At 40.6% G+C, this 24965-nt stretch overlaps 1 protein-coding gene across 4 annotated transcripts in view; it reads left to right on the top strand.

Annotated features, from left to right (window-relative positions):
- The window catches only part of MREG (melanoregulin), an 88153-nt gene extending 69292 nt beyond the window's left edge, over window positions 1–18861 (top strand). For 2 of the 4 annotated variants that reach the window (XM_054679333.2, XM_063790737.1), the window contains exons 3-5: window positions 14292–14382; window positions 15678–15841; window positions 16409–18861. In XM_054679333.2, coding sequence (XP_054535308.1) covers window positions 14292–14382; window positions 15678–15841; window positions 16409–16543 — 390 coding nt within the window. In that variant the 3' untranslated portion in view covers window positions 16544–18861. Of the gene's footprint in view, window positions 1–124; window positions 275–14291; window positions 14383–15677; window positions 15842–16408 lie in introns of all 4 variants that reach the window. The other 2 variants (XR_001716434.4, XM_054679334.2) reach the window with 2 other exon arrangements.
- Window positions 18862–24965: the final 6104 nt, after the last annotated feature.

Genomic DNA, 24965 nt, shown 5'->3' with positions numbered 1-24965 from the left:
TCTCACTAAATGGGTAGGTCTAATGAGGCATGGAGAGAGATACCTACATCCGAGTTTGACCTGCCCAGCCAAAAAGGTTCATTTTCATCAGCTCTGTTTACCAACAGACAAACCTTTCTTAAAGGGAGTGCTCCAGAGTGGTGAGACATCCAAGCTAAAGCATAAAGCCAACCATTGTTGGGAGTTATTGAGGGCCCCTCTAAGTCTTGAAGGTGCCAGACTGCTGGGCACAGGCCCCTCCTGGCCTCTACCCCCTGCCAACCGCTACTCCAAGGTTAGTCCAGTCTTTTGCCTATCCTCTCAGTCACTATGTTTCTTTGCTGTGTCATTTGATCCTTTTCCATTTGGGCTGAGGTTAGGGCAGACAGTTAATGAGTGCACCAGCTGTCTAGGAACAGTGAAATACAATCTTCTCTTTTTCGCTTGCATACCATGCCTGGTAGATGCAGAGAGTCAGCTTTTGTAGTGCCGGAAGAGGGTGCCCTCCTTGACACCGTCCAGGCCCAGGTGCTTTTTAAATTTTATTTTATTATTATTTTTTATTTTTTCGTGACGGAGTCTCGCCCTGTCGCCCAGGCTGGAGTGCAGTGGCCCGATCTCGACTCACTGCAAGCTCTGCCTTCCAGGTTCATGCCATTCTCCTGCCTCAGCCTCCCAAGTAGGTGGGACTACAGGCGCCCGCCACCACGCCTGGCTAATTTTTGTATTTTTAGTAGAGACGGGGTTTCACCGTGTTAGCCAGGATGGTCTCGATCTCCTGACCGTGTGATCCGCCCGCCTCAGCCTCCCAAAGTGCTGGGATTACAGGTGTGAGCCACCGCGCCCGGCCCAAATATCTTAATTATATAAACCTGCCTTGTTCAGAATTCACATGGATTATAGCCCAAGTGGCTTTTTCCAATAAAATTTAGTGCAGCTTTCTATATTCACAATGGGCACTCGAGCACAGCCAGAACTTGGCTTTTACATGCATCATCATGTGCAGTGCAGTTCAGCAGCCCCACTGGAGGACCTGCTGTGTACAAAGCACTGGTTAGGACCTGGGCGAATCCTGGTTCTTGTGGTCAGGTAGCCTATACTCTGGTGATAAAGGAGACATTATAGATACCTATTGTATAAGAGTATCTTGGCTGGGCGCGGTGGCTCACGCCTGTAATCCCAGCACTTTGGGAGGCCGAGGCGGGTGGATCGTGAGGTCAGGAGTTCGAGACCATCCTGGCTAACATGGTGAAACCACGTCTCTACTAAAAATACAAAAAATTAGCTGGGCATGGTGGCATGCACCTGTAGTCCCAACTACTTGGGAGGCTGAGGCAGGAGAACAGCATGAACCCAGGAAGCAGAGCTTGCAGTGAGCCGAGATCACGCCACTGCACTCCAGCCTGGGCAACAGAGTGAGACTCCGTCTCAAAAAAAAAAAAAAAAAAAAAAGGAGTATCTATACAGTCAGTAACTCTACAACAATTTTCATAAAGGAACTGAGGAAGTTCAAAGGAAGCAGCAGTTTACTTTCAATTGGTAAGAACAGCAGAGACTTCTCAGAGGTGGTGGCATTTGAGCTGAGCCTTGAAGGGTGAGTAGGATTTAGATCACAGAGGAAGGAGGCCATGAATGAACATGGTCGAGGCATGCAGGTTCATTCAAGGTGTGCTGGAGGATAGAGTGGTGTTCCCAAGTGTCAGAGGCAGACGCTGTGTGGAGGGCTGTCATTGGGAACAAGACCAGAAAGGTCAGATCATGGGTAACCTTCTTGGGATTGAAACTTTATTCAGTAAGCTGTATGGAACAACTGAAGTTTTCAGGGAGGGAAGTGACCCAGTCTCATCTTTGGAAGACAGCAGGTTGGGAGGAGATTGGAGAATTTAGCTTGTGGAAGCAGAGGAACAAGTTTCTGCAGGCATTCAGGCCAATTAAGGCAGAAAAGAGTAAGAATCTTGTGCAGAGGGAAAATCAACAAGCTGAGGTGGCTGGCTTAGATTTGGAAGATGGGATTAAGGGAGTGAGCAGCAGTTGACAAAGTTGGGAACATAAGGTGGAAGGGTGACTTGCAGGAGGATGGTGGAGTCTGATTGGGCTCATCCACATGTCAGCAGCCCGTCCACTTGGACACATCCAGCAGAAAGGTGGAAATTGAGACCTGGAGCCAAGGCTTGGGGTGAGGACTAAAGTAAGAGACTTAGGAGTCACTAGAGAGAAGTAATGACAGGAGAAATTGAGGCATTAGGGGAAATTATCTAGGGAGATAGAGGTGAGAAGAAGACCTAAGACAGAGCCTTAGGAAAGGACTGCAAAGGAAGAGATGAAGGAAGAGGAACCAGCAGAGGGAAGAGAGCTGAGAGTGAGGGGGATCAGCTGGAGGATGTGCTTTAGAGGCAGCAGATCGCGAATCCCAGAGCTCCTCTTGACTTAGACTCTAGGCAGGATACTGTCGCTTTCCTCCCCCAAATAGGGATACTAATACCCACCTCACAGGGTGGTGGGGGACTTACTACCCATGGCACTCAGTGGGCACTTAATAAATGCTCATCTCCTTTTCCCTTTCCCATAGAAACCTAGAAAGCATGTTAAGAAGGGTATGGCCATCAGGATTAAATGCTTTAGAGGTGGTGAGGTTCTTTGGAAAGGACTATAAGACTCCCCTAAATCAGGTCACTAGTGGGATGGGGAGGAAGTATTAATACCTTAGCCCTTTCCATAGAGAGCAGGCCTGAAGAAGGCAGATTGCTGGGGGCTGGTGATCAGGGGATAGGAGGAAGTGAGAAGAGCAATGGAGGCTCCCAGTCTAAGCCATTTGGCAGTGAAGGGAGGGATGCAGAATGGACTGGAGCTTGAGGAGGTCAAGGAGTTCATTAAGGGCAGGGTACTGTGGCTGCTTGCATCAGTGCAGCCAGCTGCCCTGTGAAGAGAAGTGAGCTCGTCTCTTGCAGAATCCTTTTTCTCTTGGGTTTGGCAAATACAGTCAAACATTTGGGTGTTTGTTAAAATGTGCAGCTAATTAACTCTGGGAGGAAGAGGCCCATCATGTGAGTGAGTGAAACTGGTTTGCTGCACGAACTCTGAAGAGGACTTGGCTGGGTTCTGAATCAGGAGTTCTTTTATTTTATTTATTTATTTATTTATTTATTTATTTTTGTTTGTTTGTTTTTAAATTTTATTTTATTATTATTATACTTTAAGTTTTAGGGTACATGTGCACAACGTGCAGGTTTGTTACATATGTATACATGTGCCATGTTGGTGTGCTGCACCCATTAACTCGTCATTTAGCATTAGGTATATCTCCTAATGCTATCCCTCCCCTCTCCCCCCACCCCACAACAGTCCCCGGTGTGTGATGTTCCCCTTCCTGAGTCCATGTGTTCTCATTGTTCAATTCCCACCTATGAGTGAGAACATGCGGCGTTTGGTTTTTTGTCCTTGTGATAGTTTGCTGAGAATGATGGTTTCCAGTTTCCTCCATGTCCCTACAAAGGACATGAACTCATCATTTTTTATGGCTGCATAGTATTCCATGGTGTATATGTGCCACATTTTCTTAATCCAGTCTATCATTGTTGGACATTTGGGTTGGTTCCAAGTCTTTGCCATTGTGAATAGTTTTAAAGTTGTAATCTCACAAGCATGGGGGAAGAAGGGGGCATGCTGTCCAGGGAGGTTTCCGAGGAGAGGCTTCCTTTTGAGATGAGAGCTGGGGGAAGGAAGTGGGAAGAGCTGAGGAGGTACCTTAGGTAAGTCTTCCTGGGGATTTCTCAGTCCGGAAGCCTGAAACCTCCTTTCAGAAAAGTATCAGGGAGTCTCACAGCCCTCCCTGCTGCAGACAAGCACAGCTCAGCCCCAAATATTTACCTTCTCTCTTCAGTCCTTAGAATCTCAGACCTCTGTGGCTCCTGCCCGCCTCCTCTCTTTCTTCCTCTTGAGGGGAATGGTTTACCTTCGTCAAACTCCTTGAGAGATGAAGTGGGGACAAAGTGGAGAGGAGAGTGTGGGGGAGGGAGGCATGGGAAAAGTAGGAGGGGCTGGAGGGTCCTGCCACTGGCTCTGGGAGGAAGAGGAGCGCTGAAGTCCCCAGAGGAAGCACCAGGGTGCTGTGTCCTGTGAATCCACCCTTCGGAAAAAGAACATCTTTAGGTTTGGCAGCATCCTGTGCTGGATGCGGGCAATCCTCTGCCTCTAGAAAAGTTCTGTTTTCTCCCCAGATTTCAATTGTGTTTTCCTAGTTCCTCCTCAGGCATAGCTGCTGTGGCTTCAGGTTGGTCTTTTCTTGAATCAGTTGCTTTTTCTCTATTTTTTCTACTTTTTTTCCTTCCTTCCTGCCTTGCCCACCCTCTCCCGTCCTGTTCTAACAGGCAGTGTGGATGGTAGCTCAATGTGTCAGCCGCACAACCAGACTGTCTGGGTTTCAAATCCCAGCTTCTCACTTACCTGCTGTGTGTGCTTGGGTAAGTTACTTCAGTCTCAGTTTCCTCATCTTAAGATGGATTATAAGGGTATCCGTCTCATAGGGTAACACAGTCCTCCCCAACTGGAACACTGAAGTATAATTTCTATACTTTATACAGAAACACACTATATGATTTTTAGACCATGTATGGTGGCTCATGCCTGTAATCCCAACACTTTGGGAGGCCAAGGCGGGAGGATCACTTGATCCCAGGAGTTTGAGACTAGCCTGGGTAACATAGTGAGACCTCATCTCTACAAAAAATAAACAAAATTAGCTGGATGTGGTGGTGCACACCTGTAGTCCTAACAACTCGGGAGGCTGAAGCAGGAGGATTGCTCGAGTTTGGGAGGTCGAGGCTGCAGTGAGCCATGATCATGCCACTGCACTCCAGCCTGGGCAACAGAGTGAGATACTATCTCAAAAACAACAACAAACAACACCAAAAGAAATGTACTATAAAATTTTTAATTTCTAGAAATTTAATTTCTACAGGCTCTTTTGATATATATATTATTTTCTGTATCACCTACCTGACAAAACCCAAAAAGGATTTAAAGGCATCTGCAAAAAAGGGCAGATAGATGATTGATAGATTAGATAGGTAGGTAGGAAGGTAGGTAGGTAGATAGATAGATAGATGTAATGTTTACAGAGTATTTACTATTTTCTAGGTACCACTCATCTCTTTACATATATTAACGCAGTTAATCCTCAGGAATGCCACATTTTGGGTAGATTTGGAACATTTGGTTTTCCAAGGCCTCAGCCTTTCTTTCACATGAACTGCTGTGTAGGCCGATCCCTGGATCTGCTGCTTTGGCTGTGTCGATTTTTTTCGACCTAAAAGTAGGATGTATTTTTATTTATTCCTAATAAATTTTGGCCTTTAGATTGTACCTCACAGGCTTTATTTGTTATACGTTTGACATTATGATTCCATGTACTAGTAATCCTTTCTACTTTTGTGATCTTTGACTTCATCGAGTCACTGATAAAAATCAGCTCCAAAATTGAGCCCCACGGTGCATTACTGGAGACCTTTTTCCAGACTGACATCAACAGTTCTGTGTACTCTTCAGTAGCAGCAGAACTATCCTAGTCTGTATTATCTATTTCACATTTCTCTGTGAAAGACAAACATGAGAGGATTTCTTAGATGCTGGTGATAATCCAGATTCCCACCGTGTATTATATGTCTTTCTCCACCTTATCTGATATTTTCTACTACCTACAAAATGAAAGAAAACTGAACTGGAGAAGCAGTCAATACATTTTTCTCTATCTTTTCGATAATCCCTCTTCATTTTAAGTAGAAGCAGCATAAGATGATGTCAATTGGTGCAAACTGAAAGGAAAGAGACAACAGTCATCGTATTCAAAGAATTCATTTTGCCAAGAAGCTGCCACTTCCAAGGAAAAGTATTTAACTACTCTAATTTTTAGTCTGTGATTTAGATGTATTTAATTTTTGTAATGCAGTGTTGTCATTGTCCCAGCAGCGTGGCATATTCTTTTAGTTTGCTGTTTGAGTTGAAATGAAAATTCCCAAAGGGTGGTATATAGTGCATGAATCCACGTGGGAGCTTAATGCTTTTCAACAGTGATATTGGAAAGAATGACTAGGAGGCGAAAAATCTTAAGGAATGTTCAAGTTTTAAGGCACATGCAGGAATATATTGTAATATGGGGGGGCATTTTCTATAAAACAAATATGTTTATTATTCCATTTCTGTCTATACTAAATGGTAAAAAAGTCAAAGAAAGAGCCCAAATCTTACATTTTTGACACAGGCTGATTGCTAAAACATATTATTAAGTGAAAAGTGCAAGGTATAATATGCTACTGTTTATAGGGAAAATGCTGATAAAATTGGTAACATTAATTACCTGTGGAGATAACACTAGTGACTGGGGGACAGAGCCTTTAGTACTTTTTGAATCATATAAATGTATTACCTTAACAAATAATGAATGTGGCCAGGTGAGGTGGCTCACGCCTGTAATCCTAGAACTTGGGGAGGCCAAGGTGGGCGGATCACCTGAGGTCAGGAGTTCGAGACCAGCCTGACCAACATGATGAAACTGCATCTCTACTAAAAATACAAAATTAGCTGGGCATTGTGGTGCGTGCCTGTAATCCCAGCTACTCAGGAGGCTGAGGCAGGAGAATTGCTTGAACCCGGGAGGTGGAGGTTGCAGTGAGCAGAGATCGTGCCATTGCACCCCAGCCTGGGCAACAAGAGCGAAACTCCTTCTCTAAAAAAATAAAATAAAATAGTGAATGCATAAGAAAAAAGAAGCATAATTTGAGGAAACAACAATAGTCATTCTTTTCTGTTTCTTCTTTTTTATAGAGTCTGTGGGCTTTGGAATTCGATGCACTTAGATTTGAGTTCTGGCTTAGCTGCTGTTTGCGGTTGGGCATGGGGCAAGTTACATAACTTCACCAGAGTGTCATCTATAACATTTGAGCAATACTCTTCTGGTTGTTTTGTGTGTTTGTGTGTGTGTGTGTGTGTGTGTGTGTGTGTGTGTGTGTGTTGTGCACAGATCAAATACAATAAGGATCATTTTAGCCTGAGTATGAACATCTTCCTCTGAAGATGGTTTTTCACCATCCAAGAAAGACAAAAGACAAGGTCATCTTAATGGTTGGTCTTCAGATTGTGAATAGATTTTAGCTCAAAGTTTTTAATCAAAAGTGAACTTTGAACTGGTCATTAGATCCAGCCAAAAGGATTCAACCTGTCTTCATAAGAGAGTTGAATGGTTAAGCCAATCATAGTTAGACATTTCTTGCTTGGATCTTCGGAAGAAATTAACCAATTAGATGTAAGCCACCTCTTTCCTTTGTTATAGCAACATCTCATGAGAGTCAGAGGCTTTGCTCTGCTGGACAGAATTCAGGGGAGGCACCATAAAGTAAGCCCTGGCTACAGACAAGGGCTGCTGTTATATCTGTGTCATTGCCTAAGACACTTTTGGGACAGAAAGATTGGGATCTAGGGAGAGCCATTAACACTGCATCCACTGTAAGCCCTATCTATTCCCTGCTAGATAAATCTATGCACTGAAAATTTTTCCTGGGGGCAAGGGTGGGAAAATATGAAACTAATATTTTGTGTGGTATCTATATTGTGCTTTATATACTCAATGAGTGGGCTTTACAACATGAATGTTTCCAATGCAAGGGCCGGAAAAAGAACTCCAGTTGTTTAAACCCAAATGGAATTGGCTAAGACAACAGAGAGTTCCTGAAGTAGGTCTGACTTCAGATGAGAATTGACCCAGAGTCTCAGGATATCCATAGGCTCTATATCTCTGTGATTCTTTCAACTTTGTTCTCTGTTACTTATTGCTTAATCTGGCTCTTCTTAGGCTAGTCAAAGTGATGAGAGCATTTCCAGATTTTGCACCTTCATATCACATTGTGCAGGAGAAGAGAAAACACCATTCCTGATTGCTCCAGAAGCTTCATGGATTTCACTGCCTCTCTTTTGGCTTGAGTTGGGTTATGTGCCCATCACTGAACCAATAGGTTATGCTAGTTGGCTTAGGTCATTGGATCACAAACCTGGAACCCCTTCAAGGGATTCTGATGTCATTGGTCTGGGAAGTGGATCCCATGCATGGCTATTTTAAAACACTCCCTGGGTGATTCTAATATACAGCCAAAAATGAGTTTATTGGCATAAGCCAATCAGTGTCCACTCTGAGAGCTAAGACTATAATTGTTCTGCAAGGGAAAGTCTGAGTGTACTTAATAGATTGATGGGAGAAGGGGATAACAGATGTTGGCAAAGAAAACATCATATTACTTGTGGCAAACATATTAGCTGCCCCGGTGTTCATGCCCTTTGTTTCTTCCTTGCCATCAGAATCCAGCTTTTGTTTGGGGCAGCAAGGTGCCAACCTTAAGGGATGAATCGTGATTGGTCCAAAGTGCTATTGATAATCTGCTTCCTCACTTTTCCAGCCTCCCTTGCAATGAGATAGGAGAGAGAGAGGGGGAGAGAGAGAAAGAGAGAGCACACATGTGCACAGAGGAAAAGCTAAGTTACTCTTTGTTCATAGAGGGAGTACAAGGAAGTTTAAAGTTAACACATGAGAAATTGGAAGTATAAGCCTATTCTTGGAGTTATGGAAGTAGCTATCAGAAAAAGAAGAAGAAGAAGAAATGTTCAACAATAGCTGTCTCTGAGGAATTAGACTGGAAGAAGAGGATTAAATGAAAAATGAAAACCTCTGGTTTTTATTTTGTATCTTTCTGTTCTCTTTGATATTTTATTTCTATGTGATTATATTGTTTTTATAATTAAAAATAAATTGATCTCTTTTGAAGTTGTTCCTAAGAGTTTAAGATGGTTTAAAATATATGTAAGTTATTGTTAGAATATATTTCTTTAAGCGTATAAGTCCCCTTTTTTATAAGAAATAAAAAGTACTTTTAAACAATCCCATTTATCTACAAACTCAGTAATACAGATGAGAATCAAATGTTGTGTTTTAATTTTAAAATATTTAATTGACAAGTGAAAATTATATATATTCAAGATATACAACATGAAGCTTTGATATACATATACATTGTGTGGTGATTGCCGCAGTCAAATTAATTAACACATCCATTACCGTCTGTGTGTGTGTGTGCGTGCACGTGTGCAGTAAGGACACTTAAAATCATATTGAATTCCAAGTAAACAATACAGTATTATTAACTATAGTCACCATATATACACTATGGGGAGGTATATCTGTACCCCCATGTTCATTGCAGCATGATTCACAATAGCCAAGGTATGGAAACAACTTAAGTGTTTATGGATGAATGAATGGATAAAGATAATTTGGTAAATATATTGCAATGGAATACTATTCAGCCTTAACAAAGAAGGAAATCCTGCCACTTGTGACAACATGGATGAAGCTAGAGGTCATTGTGTTGAGTGAAATAAGCCAAGCGCAGAAAGACAATTACTGCATGATCTCACTTATATGTGGAATCTAAAAAAGTCAAACCCGTAGAAGCAGAGTAGAACAGTCGTTGCCAGGGGATAGAGGGTGGGGGAAATGGGGAAATGCTGGTTAAAGAATCAAATGTTGTTTTAGTTTTATGCATGAGAAAGTGATCTGAGGAGCTTAAATCAGGACTCAAGGTCAAGGTCAGCTCCTGGGGATTGAAAGCTGGAGGAGAATTAGCCATTGATGGTGGCAGGACATTGAGTTCTTTCTGCCTTTCATCTTGTTGCCTCAACCTTCTTATCTAGCAGCCCTAATCTGATTTGGCCAACAACTGACGAGGAAAAAAACCCCAAGAATTCAGCTATAAACATCTTCAGTTATTGATTGCAGTTTTGACTTGTTCTCAGGTATCTTATGAAATTAGCTCAGTATGTTTTCTTTTGCTACACCTTTGCTAATTGACCCATTGTTAAAGTTCAGGGCCACGGCATCACATTGACCACAATATATTATTTCAGAAATTAAGGAAAAACAAATAAAATATTACTTTAGAAAATAAGACTTTAACTTTTGATGTCTGGTAGAATTGCTTTGAAGTCACTTGGGAAGAATATGTAATTGACTTTTAACTGTTATTTTCAAATTATTTGTTTCAAGCTTAAAAGATAAATCATTACAATTTAAAAATTGGAGAGGGACATCAGAAGACTTGCTCTAACGCCAGGGAGTAGCGGAGTTAGTTTCTTTAGTTATGGAGAGATGTAATTGGATAACATTTTTTACATCACTATTTTTCATTTGCTGCATTTCGATCTGTATTAGCTTGTTCTCACACTGCTATAAAGAACCACCTGAGGCTGAGTAATTTATGAAGAAAAGAGGTTTAATTGACTCACAGTTCCACAGGCTGTACAGGAAGCATGGCTGGGAGGCCTCAGGAAACTTACACTCATGGCAAAAGGGTGAAGGGGAAGAAAGCACCTTCTTCACATGGTGGCAGGAGAGAGAGAGAGAGAAAGAGACAGAGAGAGAGAGAAGGGGGAAGCGCTACATGCTTTCAAACAACCAGATCTTGTGAAAACTCTATCACGAGACAGCACCAGGGGGATGGTGCTAAACCATTAGAAACCACCTCTATGATCCAGTCACCTCCCACCAGACCCCTCCTTCAACATATGGGGATTACAATTCGACATGAGATTTGGGTGGGGACACAGAGCCAAACCATATCAAGATCCAATTCTTTGGAGTCACATGTTTAAGAGGAATCCAGATTCTCCTCTTACCAATTATTTAATCAAGTGCCTATTCTTAGTTAAAACCCTGTCAATGCTTCTACTTGTTTTAGAGCTTTAGATTTTGCATAAAATTTCCAGATACTTTCATGTATAATTATTCATGACTATTCTGTCAAAAGAAGACAGTAATAATATGGAAGTATGACATCCATAGTTTCATTGAACTAATTTTAACAAGCACCTGTCATGTGCAAGCTGTCCCCAGACCATGGTAGGGGAAGGTGGGATCCAAAGATGCATCAACTATGGATCCATCCTTAGCAGATCTTTAATCTCATATTGATTATTAGTTATGTGTTGCTTCCCCATTAAATGTTTTATCAGAGTAACAGACACTGAAACTGAATGAATTCATATAACATTCATTGTAGATATTTAGGAATAGCAAAATGACTAATCGATGGACAGCAGGAAGGGAAGGATGTTTTAAAAGTCCAAAGCCTGGATGATCCAATGATGAATGAGTCTCTGAAAAACAGAGATTTGGCTGCATTTAGAACAAGGCCTAAGACATGAGCCTAAGGAGCTAAAAGAAAAATTGTCAGAGACCTTTTATTGCAAGTTGGTGAAGCCACCTAGTGGTTTGTTTCATAAGTTAAAGTTGTGTGAACATATGAGGCAACTCATCCGTGGATTGATTGAGTGGGTCTCTAATCAAGTGTGACTAACAATCTGGTCACTTTTCATGAAGTCCAGAAAGCAGGGTCATTTTCATTGAGAATAAGCACGGTGTAGCTCTGCCTACTATTTTGTTTATTTTATTGTCATCTTTTTATCTAAAAGGAGTTAAGGCAACTTACATAAAAGTATAGTGAGATGAGATAAACTAGAATAAGACAGGAAAGAAAGAGGAAAATATGAATAAAGTCATAACAAGTAGCCAGAAATTGAAGAAATTCAAAAATGCTTGTGAAATCCTGTATGTATATATTTTTTCATGAAAGGACTTGAAATTTTCAGGCACAAGTGGAAATGGATCAGTTATAAAATTTACAACATCCAGAAAGATGGAATAATTTTTAGGAAAGATAAAACCATCTAGTACTTAGAGCAGAGAAATTTTTCTTCTGGAGGTCCTCGCAAATTGCATACTGCATAATGTAATGTATCATGTCCTCCATGCTCATAGTAGAAATAATTCTGAGTCCTGGAGGATTTTTTTTTTTTTTGAGACAGAGTCTTGCTCTGTTGCCCAGGCTGGAGTGCAGTGGCGTGATCTCGGCTCACTGCAACCTCTGCCTCCCGGGTTCAAGCAATTCTCCTGCCTCAGCCTCCTGAGTAGCTGGGACCACAGGCACACACCACCACACCCGGCAAATTTTTTGTATTTTTAGTAGAGACGGGGTTTCACCGTATTGACTAGGCTGGTCTCAAACTCCTGACCTCAAGTGATCCACCCGCCTCAGCCTCCCAAAGTGCTGGGATTATAGGCTTGAGCCAGCATGCCTGGCCCTCTTTTTTTTTTTTTTTTTAAGACAGAGTCTCACTCTCGCCCAGGCCGAAGTGCAGTGGTGCGATCTCTGCGCACTGCAACCTCTGCCTCCTGAGTTGAAGTGATTCTCCTGCCTCGGCCTCCTGAGTAGCTGGGATTACAGGTGTGTGCCACCACCTCCAGCTAATTTTTGTATTATTATTATTATTAGTAGTAGTAGTAGTACTAGAGACAGGGTTTTGCCATGTTGGCCAGGCTGGTATCGAACTCCTGACCTCAAGTGATCTGCTCTCCTCTGTGTCCCAAAATGCTGGGATTAGAGGTGTGAGCCAGCGTCCTTGACCTAGGATTGTTTCTTAATTGTGCTACACTGATTTGGAGGAGCATGTGGACCAACCTCCATTTTAAGGACTTGTATTAACTCATTTGATCCTCACAATAAGCCAATGAGGTAGGTAGGTAGTTTTATTATCCCCATATTGCAGATGAGGCAATTGAGGAACAGTGAGGTTAAGAACTTCCCTGAAGTCAGGCTGTTAGTAAATAACAGAGCTGGGATTCAAACCCAGACACTCAGGCTCAGCACCCACAGTATTTTCCAATATGCTATACTGAGTGGCCAAGTAAGTATAATAAGGCCCATCCAATGAAGACAGCAGTACTTGAGTTTTTTCCCTTACAACTTATATAGTCTGTGAGGGATTAGATAGGTATGCCTTAACATGATGCTAAAGATGTGGCCAGGATTGCATATTTCTTATATGACTTAGTTAACTTTGCCCTCTTCCAAGGTCACAGACTTTGTCCCTGACCCCAATCACCATGCACATGTGCACATGCACGTTCAACATGCCTTTGGTAAAATAAAAGAGGACCAGGAGAAAGTGTTCAAACTTGCCACTTCCTGACTTCTAGAAAATAGCTGAAAGCTCATGCCCTGCTGATGGCATATCCTCAGATTCAAGATCTAAAATGCCGTCGTAACAAAACACAGTTTGTTTTGCTAGCTTTTCTTTTTCCAAGTGGTATCTATAAACATTTGCGAATGGCAGCTAAACTGGTTTTTCTTAAACAGTCATGAGTTGATTGGCAGTCAACAAGGCAAGCCTTGAACAGAACTTAGTAGAGAAATAATGGCATCATTGAAACATTTTCAGTTAGAGGAGTCAAAATATCATATAACTTGAGTCCTAAATTGAGCATTTAGAATGATGTTCTTTTGGGCTGTGCATTAGGATAGCTGTGTGGTTAATGTCTTTGCTAAGAAACAGTAAAAGGTATACTCTATAAAATGACTGCTCTATAGTGACAAGCCTCCTTAAAAACAAATTTCTATGACATTTTAAAGGCACACTTATCTCAATAAAGACCCTAATGCTCCTAAAATATTCAAGTTCTGTATTGGAACAACATGATGGCCTCCTTTACAAAGGACTGATAAAGAACTTTAATCAGTTGATAAAGTTGAATTTGTGACAGATTCATCCTATCAAAGGAAAATGAATAAAAAAGAATGTTGCTGAGATATGGTGGTGAAGGAGACATTGCCCAGGAATCAAGAAACTTGGGATTTTCAGGTCTACTTTATTCTGACTACAAAGGGAGACATAGATTTTTTTGTGTGTGTCAGTTTCTTATGAACTTTTGAGCCAGACTTGGCTTCCAATATCTATTCTGATACCTATTAGCTGATGACATTGGATTAGCCAAGGAAGCTCTTTGGGCCTCAGTTACTGTATCTATAAAATGGCTTTAATAATATATAGATTTTATTAGATGCTCACTGTGTGCAGATATTGTACTTTCTGTATGCCATCAATCTTTATAACATTCTTAAATGGAATATTTATCATTGTTAACTCCACTTTACAGGTGAGATCACTAAGTTGAGAGAATATGTAATGTGAAGAGTTTCAGTAAGATAATTTATGCAAGGTGCCATATCACCTGGTGCAGAGCAGATTCTCCAGCAGTGGTAGCTGATAGTATTCCTATCAACTTTATCTCATCCATCTCCTTCTCTTCTTTTAGGCTTGCTTTGAAGATTAATAAAAGAGAAGAAAGAGCCAGGTGTTTAGGCAACATGAAGTTTGGGAATGAGATAGAGGTTTAAGCCAAGGGGTATAAATAAAACTAAACTTTTATTTTCCTGCAGGAGTGGCAGAAGCTCAACTATGATATCCATACCCTGCGGCAGGTTCGAAGGGAAGTAAGAAACAGATGGAAGCGCATCTTAGAAGATTTAGGTAAGTCTGAAAGAGATTGTGAAATGGTAAAAATAACTAGTTGTGATCATTATTCTTCAATTTCTCCACCATGGTTTTTATAAAAGGAATGTCAATAATTGACTAATTAAGACTACTGTGTACTAATTATTCTCCCAGTCTTGCTCTTATATCCTCAAGCATAAATGCCTGATGTTTCTGTTGTCACCAGTCCATGTCTTCAGGACACACTCTGCCATGTGTTACTCCATCTGTCCCTAGTATTGGGTACACATGCCAGTGCAGTCTTGTGGGCCCTACCATTTACTTTTTTGGCATTGTACATTAATTTAATTAGATGGGGTGTTGGCCAATTAGTCATAGCTTTGTAAGATGAAGCAGGTTGGGAGAAATATTGTTTGCAAGACAGACAGCAAAATTCAGTGTAGAATTTCAGAAGAAATATGGAAGAAAAGCTTCGAGGTTGGGAAAAACACTTGTGGCATTAGGGTAGATACCTGCCCTCATCACTAATGGTTAATGATAATGATTTTTCTCAGTTCTTCCAGGATTGTGATACAATAAATGTGGCCCCCACATTATAAAATAATCCTGCTTCAATGTTTAAAAAGTGAATTTATCAGTTCTGAAGTCCTTGATCCTTTTGCTTTGAAAGAGAACATGACATCTTGGCATCATCACTTTTCAAGCGTGGGGGGCCATGTGACCGATCTCTATGGCTTTGGTTGGCATGCAGTGGGATGGGATGGGATCTCTGCCCTCTTTGCATATCTAGTATTGTTGTGAGCTAATAGCCTTTTTTTTTTTTTTTAAACAATGTAAGTTACTCCAAGTAGGTTTAAGTCTTTGTGAATCCTTTATACTTTTGGGTAAGTGATTTTTACCAGCTAATCATATTACCCTGAGGAAGGAAATCCAGGTTTGGAGAAGGACAGCCTGGAGGGAACCACTCTGCAGGCTGGGAGGCAGGTAGGAATTCTGGGGACAGGGGAGAAGGTAAAGAGTAAGGAGGACAGGAAAGAGGGCTTCAAACCAGAAACAAGGTGGGAAGCAGCCAGTGGATGAGTATCTGAGGCTCTGAGGGAAAAGTTAACAAAGAGAAAAAAAATACCAAAAGAATTGTAATTAAATATCCTGCCAATCACATGGATCTGGGAGGCAGCACATGGAATAGTACCTTTGGCTTCAGTTTTCTGATGCTTTATGCTTGTACAGAATCCACATCGGTCTGTTCGTAATCTCCTGCGGGGACCGTATTGCGGGACACTTGTTAACTTGGGACTACTTTACATGAGTGGTCCATTTTTCTACCTTAGGTTTTCAAAAGGAAGCTGACTCTTTGTTGTCAGTGACTAAACTCAGCACCATCAGTGATTCTAAAAACACAAGGAAAGCTCGAGAGATGTTGTTAAAACTGGCTGAAGAAACCAATATTTTCCCAACAAGTTGGGAGCTCTCAGAGAGATATCTCTTTGTTGTGGTAAGTGGATGCTTTTTTTCATTTGCCCTAATTTTGCTTTAATTGCTTGGCTTTTTAAAACTATTCACTATCCTCCGTATTCCAACACCACCATCACTATCACATATGAGGTGGCAGATGCTGGCATTATATACTGTGGTCCCCAGTGGCCCGCAGCATCAGAATCACCTAAAGAGTTTTAAAAGTTCAGATTTCTGTATCACACGTAGACCTACTGAGGCTTGGGTTCCAGCTCAAGAATTTGTATTTTTCAGTGAATTCTACTGTGTAGTCTTATTTTCTGAACCATTTGTAGGTCAAAGAGATGTGAGAAGTATTGTTTATATAACCTATAAGACTAAAAAATAATCTGAAAGGACGCTAAGGAGTGGGGAAATGTTTCTTGGATAATGTAACTAAAGGATTAAGGCGTGTCTCTACATTTGTTAGGAAAAAATTAATAAACGTCTTACTTGCTCATTGTCATTTCCAGGGTGGGCTTTGTTGTTGTTAGATTGCTTTTTCCCATCAACATGTCTTGGTTCCTATCTTGCCAGCAGTTTTTTGGTTTGTTGTTCGTTTTTGCAGGACCGTCTCATTGCACTTGATGCTGCAGAAGAGTTCTTTAAGCTTGCTCGTCGAACTTACCCCAAGAAGCCTGGGGTTCCATGCCTGGCAGATGGCCAGAAAGAACTGCACTACCTTCCGTTTCCAAGTCCCTAAAGGAGAGTCTCAGGGGCAGAATGGGAATTCTTCCATGAGGACTCAGCAGTCAACCAAAGTTGGACAATTACATGTAGAAGAGAGTGAGCAAATAGTTTGCTTAGTGAAAAATGATACTGAATTCTACATAAATGTAAAGTCTTTAATCTGAGGACCCTGCCCCATGAATTGTGCAGGCTGCACTGAAACGCCTTGGTGATCTCATATTTAGGAAGAAAGTTAAAGAGTTGGTCAGATGGATAGTTCATAATGGGTGGTTCCATTCTGAGAGCCCATTGCTCCAGCTTTGGTTTTGGTTGTGTCATAATCTCTGATCATTAATCCTACTGACTGAGTGGACTATTTCAGTTAATAAAACAATATGATTAATAGAGAGAGCTGTCATTGAGTCCCAAAATGGATTGCCAGTTTTAAAATAATTATTATAAAATGTATGCTAACCCCAAAATAATACTAGGCATGAGGTGACCTCTCTGATTTGGTCACCTTGTAGAACCTTAGAGGGTGTCAGGGCATCTCTCTGAGTATCAGTTATGATTATTCAGAAGTATAGATGTATCAAATGATAGAAATGACAAGGAATGGCTGGGCGCGGTGGCTCATGCCTGTAATCCCAGCACTTTGGGAGGCCAAGGTGGGTGGATCATGAGGTCAGGAGTTCGAGACCAGCCTGACCAACATGGTGAAACCCTGTCTCTACTAAAAATACAAAAATTAGCCAGGTGTGATGGCACGTGCTTGTAATCCCAGCTACCCAGGAAGCTGAGGTAGGAGAATCATTTGAGCCCGGGCAGTGGAGGTTACAGTGAGCCGAGATTGCATCATTGCACTCCAGCCTGGGCGACAGAGCGAGACTCTGTCTCAAAAAAAAAAAAAGAAACGACAAGGAGTGCTGCTCAAAAGGGAGACCCAAATGGAACTTCCTACAGCTGCATTTAAAGAGTTATGTGTTCCTGTGTGGTACTTGCATTTTAAATTCCCAACATTATTGATATCTGGTTCTCTCATCTTTGTATATTGTCCATTTCTATTCCAAAAGCCTTTGGCTTTTTTTTTTTTTTTGATGGACTCTCGCTCTGTTGCCCAGGCTGGAGTACAGTGGTGCGATCTCGGCTCACTGCAACCTCCGCCTTCCGGGTTCAAGTGATTCCCCTGCCTCAGCCTCTGGAGTAGCTGGAACTACAGACGCGTGCCACCACACCTGGCTAATTTTTTGTATTTTTTAGTAGAGACGGGGTTTCACCATGTTAGCCAGGATGGTCTCGATCTCCTGACCTCGTCATCTGCCTGCCCCAGCCTCCCAAAGTGCTGGGATTACAGGAGTGAGTCACCGCGCCCGGCCAAGCCCTTGGCATTTTATCTGGAATAGCATCTGTAAACTGAAGTGTTTGACATCTGTTTTCTTCTCTCCTCTTTCATCTGTTTCTGATTCGTTGGCTGGCAGCTGCACCTGTGGGAGAACCTCTCATGCAGACTTGCACATATGCAGGGAGTATTGCACTGAAGATCTTTGCTGGACCTTCTTCTCTTCAGAAGATAATTTTCAAAAGGGAGCAATGCTGTGAATGCAGCTTGCTTCTCTGTACAGATTGAGAAGTCCAGCTTCAAAAGTTACTTGCCACTTAAGCAAGGAACTTATCAAGAGATCATGGTTCATGTTACTGAAAAGACTTTAAGGATTTGTAAGGTTAATCCATAGATTGCCGAGAACAATGGCAATATTTTTATTTTTACAGATTTTGCACTTCTGAATTCAGGTTAAAAACTAACTTGTATTTAGTCTGCTTAGAGGACTGTGACTTGAAAATTTTTATATACCAATGAGCTTTTTGGTAGCGTCCACAATGTTTAAAATATTTCATAGGCGAGATCCGTGTTCTCCATTTATTAATGCATTGTAGACCAATTTAACTGCTGTGTTTCAGGAAAATTCTTCCTAGTTTAATAAGCAAGCTGAAAGTTTTATTTTTTATATTTAGTGCTTAATCTTTGCCTCATGTTATGTAAAATTAGCCTGCAGATATTTTCTCTCAATTCTGTAGGCTCTCACAAGATAAACATTCAAACAGTGAAACAAACAATAAAATAAATAAATCTAAGGATGTTGTATTGTTTTACTCTCTGTCTCAGAATTTGTATTTTGCCTTTCTGCCTTTTTTATGTCAAAATAGATGAGATTGTGTGCATCTATAAATTGTTACCACAGTATTTTTGATAATGAATAAGGATAGGACTATCTCTGTGATTATTAAAATACATGGAATTATCCAGGAAATTTTCCTTACAAGGAATTAAAAGACTCCTGTATTTACTTTTCAGCTGGATGTGTGTTATATTTCTGACATAAGAAGGGATAGATATTCTTTCCATAATCCCTTTAAATTAAAGGGCAGAGAGGCTGAAACACTCATGGGTTTAAGGACCTCCCATCATCCTAAAGCCAGTCAAGGATTAGATGTGTGTTAAGTCCAGTGGACATGGCAGTGCATGAGAGAGGCGCAGGGGTGCCTCAGGTGGCCACTGTAGATGTCACAGTGTGCTTGGCAGGACCAGTGGCCACAGAAGTGTGGAAGGCCAGAGAGTTTCCCACTTTTTGTCTCCCTGTCGACTACTTTAGTACTCCTTTTTCATTTTTTTTTATATTCTTACTTTAATACTTCTTAAAGGCTCATCTGTGTATGCAGGTTGATTTGGGGTGGTAGATGGATGGAAGTTTTTATATTAATATTTATTTTAATATGCACCAGGAGAAAACCCTCTAACCAGTAGATCAAACACCTGGTTTTACAGTTCATGGATGTGTTGCACAGAATATTATTTATGCTTTCTTAAAGGCAAAGGGACACCCAGGAAGGCACAGAGGACACATGTACTAAAGGGATAAGGAATGCATTGGTGAGAGGGCACCAGCATCCCTGAGAAGCTCAGTGGCAGTTCTGAAGGCCAGATGCTGTTACAGAAGTGAGCTCACTGACAGCAATGGACATGGAAGAACAGAGGCCCAATGGCAGTGAGTCACTATCAGAAGCCAAATGGATACAATTATCACAATGAGTGGCCAGGTTGAAGGATTCCTGCAGAGAGCTTTGGAGACAGTTAATGGAACATGCCATCTTTAGGAGCAAAATAAGTCTAAAATGAGTATTGCTCAAAGGATACCTTCAAAAGACCTCAAGGATGGGTGATCAGGAGATAGGACACAGCCACCTTAATAAAAGGTTATAATCTTTTGCCAAATTTTCAGACCTTTGTTATTTTCCAAATGCAGAAACTGCTGATTGAAGCAAAGTCTAGGTCTCCAAGAAGGTCTTTGTAAAACCACTGCAAGTGTGTATGGCAATGATGTCCCTATGGTTATTTACTTGGATAACTGTACACTGGGGAAGGGGAGTACATGAATAATCTGAGGGCGCTGAGACACAAGGTCCAAGCTGACGTTGATACTTCAGGACCAGAGTATCACTACAGTCCACCTTTTGGAGTGAGGGGCATATGGGATTCAGGTAATAAATGGAGTTCTTTTCCAGGTATTACTTAACACTAGGTCCACTGAATTCATGGCTCTACCCAATGGTAGTCTCCCTGTCGACTACTACTTTCAGAATAAATAATCATCCCCCTACTTAGACTCCCTGTCCCTGTCATCTCCTTACTTTCAGAATAAATAATCAGACTGAACATACTTGGGAGTTGACAGAACCGCCATTCCTTTCTTGGCATGTGTGTTAGAATTTCCTTAAAGGGAAAGCCATGTGGAAGCGGGAATGTTGAGCCTTATCATAATTCCATTTAATTCACCACTCTGACCTCTATAAAAACCAGACACTGGAGGATGAAAGTGGACTATTGAAAACTCAGCCAAGTAGTAATCGTAACTGCAGCGTCTGTACCAGATGTGAAACCTTGGCTAGAATAGACTAAGACAAGGTCAGCTACATGGTTTGTGGCCACTGATCTGTCAAATGTTTTCTTTCCCCACCCATCAGAATGGTAGATCAAAAACTGTATTCACTTGAGATAGAAAATATTTATGATGGACACACACACACGCGTGCACACACACAACACATATACACTTACATTGCTCCAGAGTTCCCTATTAGGTTGGCTGAGGCTTTTATTGTGACTGCATCTTAGTAAAATCTCTCCCTTTCCCCAAGCCTGTCTTCCTTCTCTCCTCCACAGGAATTTGCTAATAGACTTCTTTCATGCCAATCTCCATTTCAAAATAATTTCCCTCAGGGAACCCAACTGTGACAGTATCTGAGTTGCCAATACAATCACTATCACATGTTTTCCAATGTGATGGTTTTTCAAGACCATCATCAAGTGTCCTTTCTTTAGTGAAGACATTAAATGTTAAGTTTCCCTAGGAGTTATCCGACTAACGGCAGTAACTTTTGGAAAAGAACTGCAGTGGTAGCAGCAGAAACCAATTTATCTGACTATTTTCCAATGCCCAGAGAGGGATCATGGCACAACCCTGGCTTCCTTTCCATTGAATTAATGTATTTATTCATTTCCTCGGATCACTTTCTATTACTAATATCACAAGAAATATTTTGCAGTGAAGGGAGTATACTCTCATAACTTCTAAATCACAACTACGTACAGGATGAAAATGGGTAGCCACTTTGAACTTGCTATTTACAATGTTTCAGCAAGTGTTATTAACTTCTAGAATATTCTTCCATCTTCTGTTTTGACACACTATGGATGGACATTTGGGTATCCAGTTTTCAAGTCACTTAAACATATGGATTTAGAACACTGGGTTGTGGAGAACTAAGTCAGGCAACCAGATTTTAGCTTGAGTCTCATCATTTAATCACTTATTAGCTATAGCAGATTTATTTGATATTGTTTCTCACCTATGTTCTAAGTATTTAAAGATAATAAATTTGGAGAGAATAGAATTAGAAATACAGAAATAAAATAATGACATAATAGCTAGAGGAAGCTTAGGCCTATAGATCATTACTTTTTAAAAAAACAACATCTGTAGTTTTTATGCAGCAATTTATTTTAAACATTTTTAAACATGTAGTGTGAATTATGCATATGTGTAACTGAACTTTATCATATATTCTAGAGACATATAGTTAGCATTTGAAGTATCTTAATCAGGAATCCACTTTCTAGAGATGGTTGCTTAATCATTTCAATTATCTTCATCAAAATTTGTATGTGAAAGTTTATTAAGCTGTGTAAATGATGCTAGGAATACTTTTCTGTCTGGTTTCCATCACCTTTTTTAGGAAGAAGATACTAAAAATCTGTCAAACCCAGCAGTACTCAAGGCCTAGAGCTCCATTTGTTTTTTATCTGCCTACTTCACACACCTGACGATACGTTGTCGGATCTTATTATTGGAATATTGTTGTGTCTGCCTAAGAATGAAACTTTCACTCCCATTTTTATTTCAATATTTGTGGCTGAGAACAGAAAGGAGGACTTATTTGGGATTACAGGAAGCAAAGGTAGAATTTCTGGCCAATAACAATTGTACGTTTAGAAGAATTTGGGGCAACACTTGCTTTCATTGTAACACGCCACCTGGTTACAAGATTATGGGGAAATAAATATATCGTCTTCACTTTCTTTTTTTTGTTGCTGGAGATTATTGGTATTTACTAAAAGACTGGACATTTACTGAGAGGTCACATTGGCTCAGGTTTCTAATTTCTAATTTCTAACCCATTTTCCAAATAAAAGAGAAGTGCAGAAAATTAAAAAAAAATCAACTATAATATCAGAACTGTAAGACAACCAAGCATTCGTAGCAATTTGGGATATTTCATTCTTTTTTATGTGCATATTTAAAATTTATATGTATAATAATAATTTTTTGTTTTTTTGAGATGAAGTCTCGCTCTGTCGCCAAGGGTAGAGTGCAGTGGCGCAATCTTGGCTCACTGCAACCTCTGCCTCCCGGGTTCAAGCAATTCTCCTGCCTCAGCCTCTCAAGTAGCGGGGATTACAGGCACCTGCCACCATGGCTGGTTAATTTTTGTATTTTCAGTAGAGACGGGGTTTCACCATGTTGGCCAGGCTGGTCTCAAACTGGTGATTCGCCCACCTCAGCCTCCCAAAGTGCTGGGATTACAGGTAAGAGCCACGTGCCTGGCCTATATGTATAATTTTAAACCCTGATTTTTAAATTTAGGTCAGGGATTATGAACTCAAATGCTTCCATGAGCCATTGGATTGGGACTGTAGATCAAAGGGGGTTATATATTTTTTGTCCTAAAGGGAATAGTTACTACTCAGCTGCAAATAATTGTCATGTACGAGGGCTCAGTTTTGCCAGTTATTCTGATTTTTTGAGTAGAGCCAAACAAGCATATTTTTGTGTAAATTTTCTCAGTATGAAAATGTTCACTAAATTAAAATTTTAAAAACATTGCATAAGCCAAAGATATATATATATGTGTGTGTGTGTGTATATGTGATCTGGTAATTTACCACATTTCACAAGTCATAAACATTTTATGTTACTAAATAGCCTCTGAGAACATCATTTTTACAAAGCTATATAATATTTGAGTAGATGTAACAAAGTTTACAATCTTTCATCTATTTCTGGACTTTTAGAGGCTGTTTCCAATTTTTCTCTGCAGTGAACATCTTCATGCATATTGCTTTCTCCTGTGTTCTTAGTGAAATTGCAGAATCAAAGGTCATGAAGATATAAATCATTCTTTATGCTTATCATTACATATTTTCCAAAAGACCTGCACAAATTTATGCTATCACTTACCAGTGATGTATGAGAATATAGTTTCACTATATCTTTGTCATCACTGAAATATACACTAGTAAAAAAATTGGTAAGAAAAAAATTGGTACCTCCTTGTTGATTTAATTTGCATGTTTATTAGTTAGGTTGAACATTATTCCATATGCTTGTTTACCATTTTTATTTCTTTTGTGACTTGTCTATTTGTTTTCATTGTCCCTTGTCTGTGGGGGAGAAACTCTACTTTGAAATTTTAAGAATGTCAATCTATGCAGCAGCCAGGTATAAATAAACATCAACACCTGCTTCATGTTTAAAACATCTGTTTTATGGGGCTTCTCTGTTCTCTACTACTTGTCAGCTTTTATCCTTGGGTCTCTGTCTCACATGGCAGCATTTGTAATAGAGGCAAAATGGATTGAAAGTCATCTTTGAATGCCTTTGATACTGGCTGAGTTCATGTTGTGGGACATAATTCTCAAGGACTAAGATGCTCAAGTTTTACATTTACCTTTTATCATTAGTTTCTCAATTATGTTCTAAATTATTTTGAGTTTACAAATCCAAGTTTTAGCACTGTGATATTGGGTGCAAGACTAACTCCTGGCTTTGAGATTCCATAGTGAAAACTCCAGAGCTCAAATGGATCTTACAAGTCTTCTATTCCAAACTGATCGTTTTGCTAATGTGGGTTCAGGTAACTCCTCAGAAGCCATAAAGCTAGTAAGTAACTGCAACATGATCTACTACCTGTGACTATGATCTCAAGTTTAATTGTCTTTCCGCTTCATCATGTTCTGTTTGCATGTTGCTGCATGTTACTGCTACATTTTGCAATATAATTTGGTCCTGATGTATCTTAATTCAAGTAAGGAATGGCAGTATTTTCGTTATATTCATGTCAGAAATCTGTTACAGAGGAGTAGTTACTTAGCTCTTTCAAGCCTGATGAAAAATTTCCAGAGCCATGGAAAACTTTTATAAATATTGGTTTTGTTACTCTTTTTTTTTTTTTTTGAGACGGAGTCTCGCTCTGTTGCCCAGGCTGGAGTGCAGTGGCGCAATCTCGGCTCACTGCAAGCTCTGCCTCCCGGGTTCACACCATTCTCCTGCCTCAGCCTCCCGAGTAGCTGGGACTACAGGTGCCCGCCACCAGGCCTGGCTAATTTTTTGTATTTTTAGTAGAGACGGGGTTTCACTGTGTTATCCAGGATGGTCTCGATCTCCTGACCTTGTGATCTGCCCGCCTCCGCCTCCCAAAGTGCTGGGATTACAGGCATGAGCCACCTTGCCCGGCTGGTTTTGTTACTCTTTGAGAGATACAGTGGTGAGCCAAGATGCAGGACAAATTAACCATTAAGTGTTTTACTTTGTTAATGGCAGAGTGCAAAAATGCAGTTTAGATATCTTATTAGAGGTAATTTTATTAGCATCATTACTGCAAGAGGTTCAAATCCAATTTTGGGGCAAAAATTGAACTGATGATTTCTATTCAGAGGCATTTGATGGCAATATAATACACGAGACAAAGGAACTGGCTGCTGTGTTCTAGAAGCTAAGTATCTACTCTTTAGTATCCTGAACTTCGTCTCTGTTGAAGCTTCTGCACCTTTCTTTTGGGCAGCTGAGCAGGTGGCAGCAAGGGTGTTGCCTTGTAAGTGTAGTAGGAGTTCCAGCTAATCC

The sequence above is a fragment of the Pan troglodytes genome, chromosome 13 (assembly GCF_028858775.2).
Source record: "Pan troglodytes isolate AG18354 chromosome 13, NHGRI_mPanTro3-v2.0_pri, whole genome shotgun sequence".
In the NCBI taxonomy this organism is placed as follows: Eukaryota; Metazoa; Chordata; class Mammalia; order Primates; family Hominidae; genus Pan; species Pan troglodytes.
The sequence above is the reverse complement of the archived record's forward strand: the minus strand, read 5'-3'. Positions and strand labels throughout refer to the sequence as shown.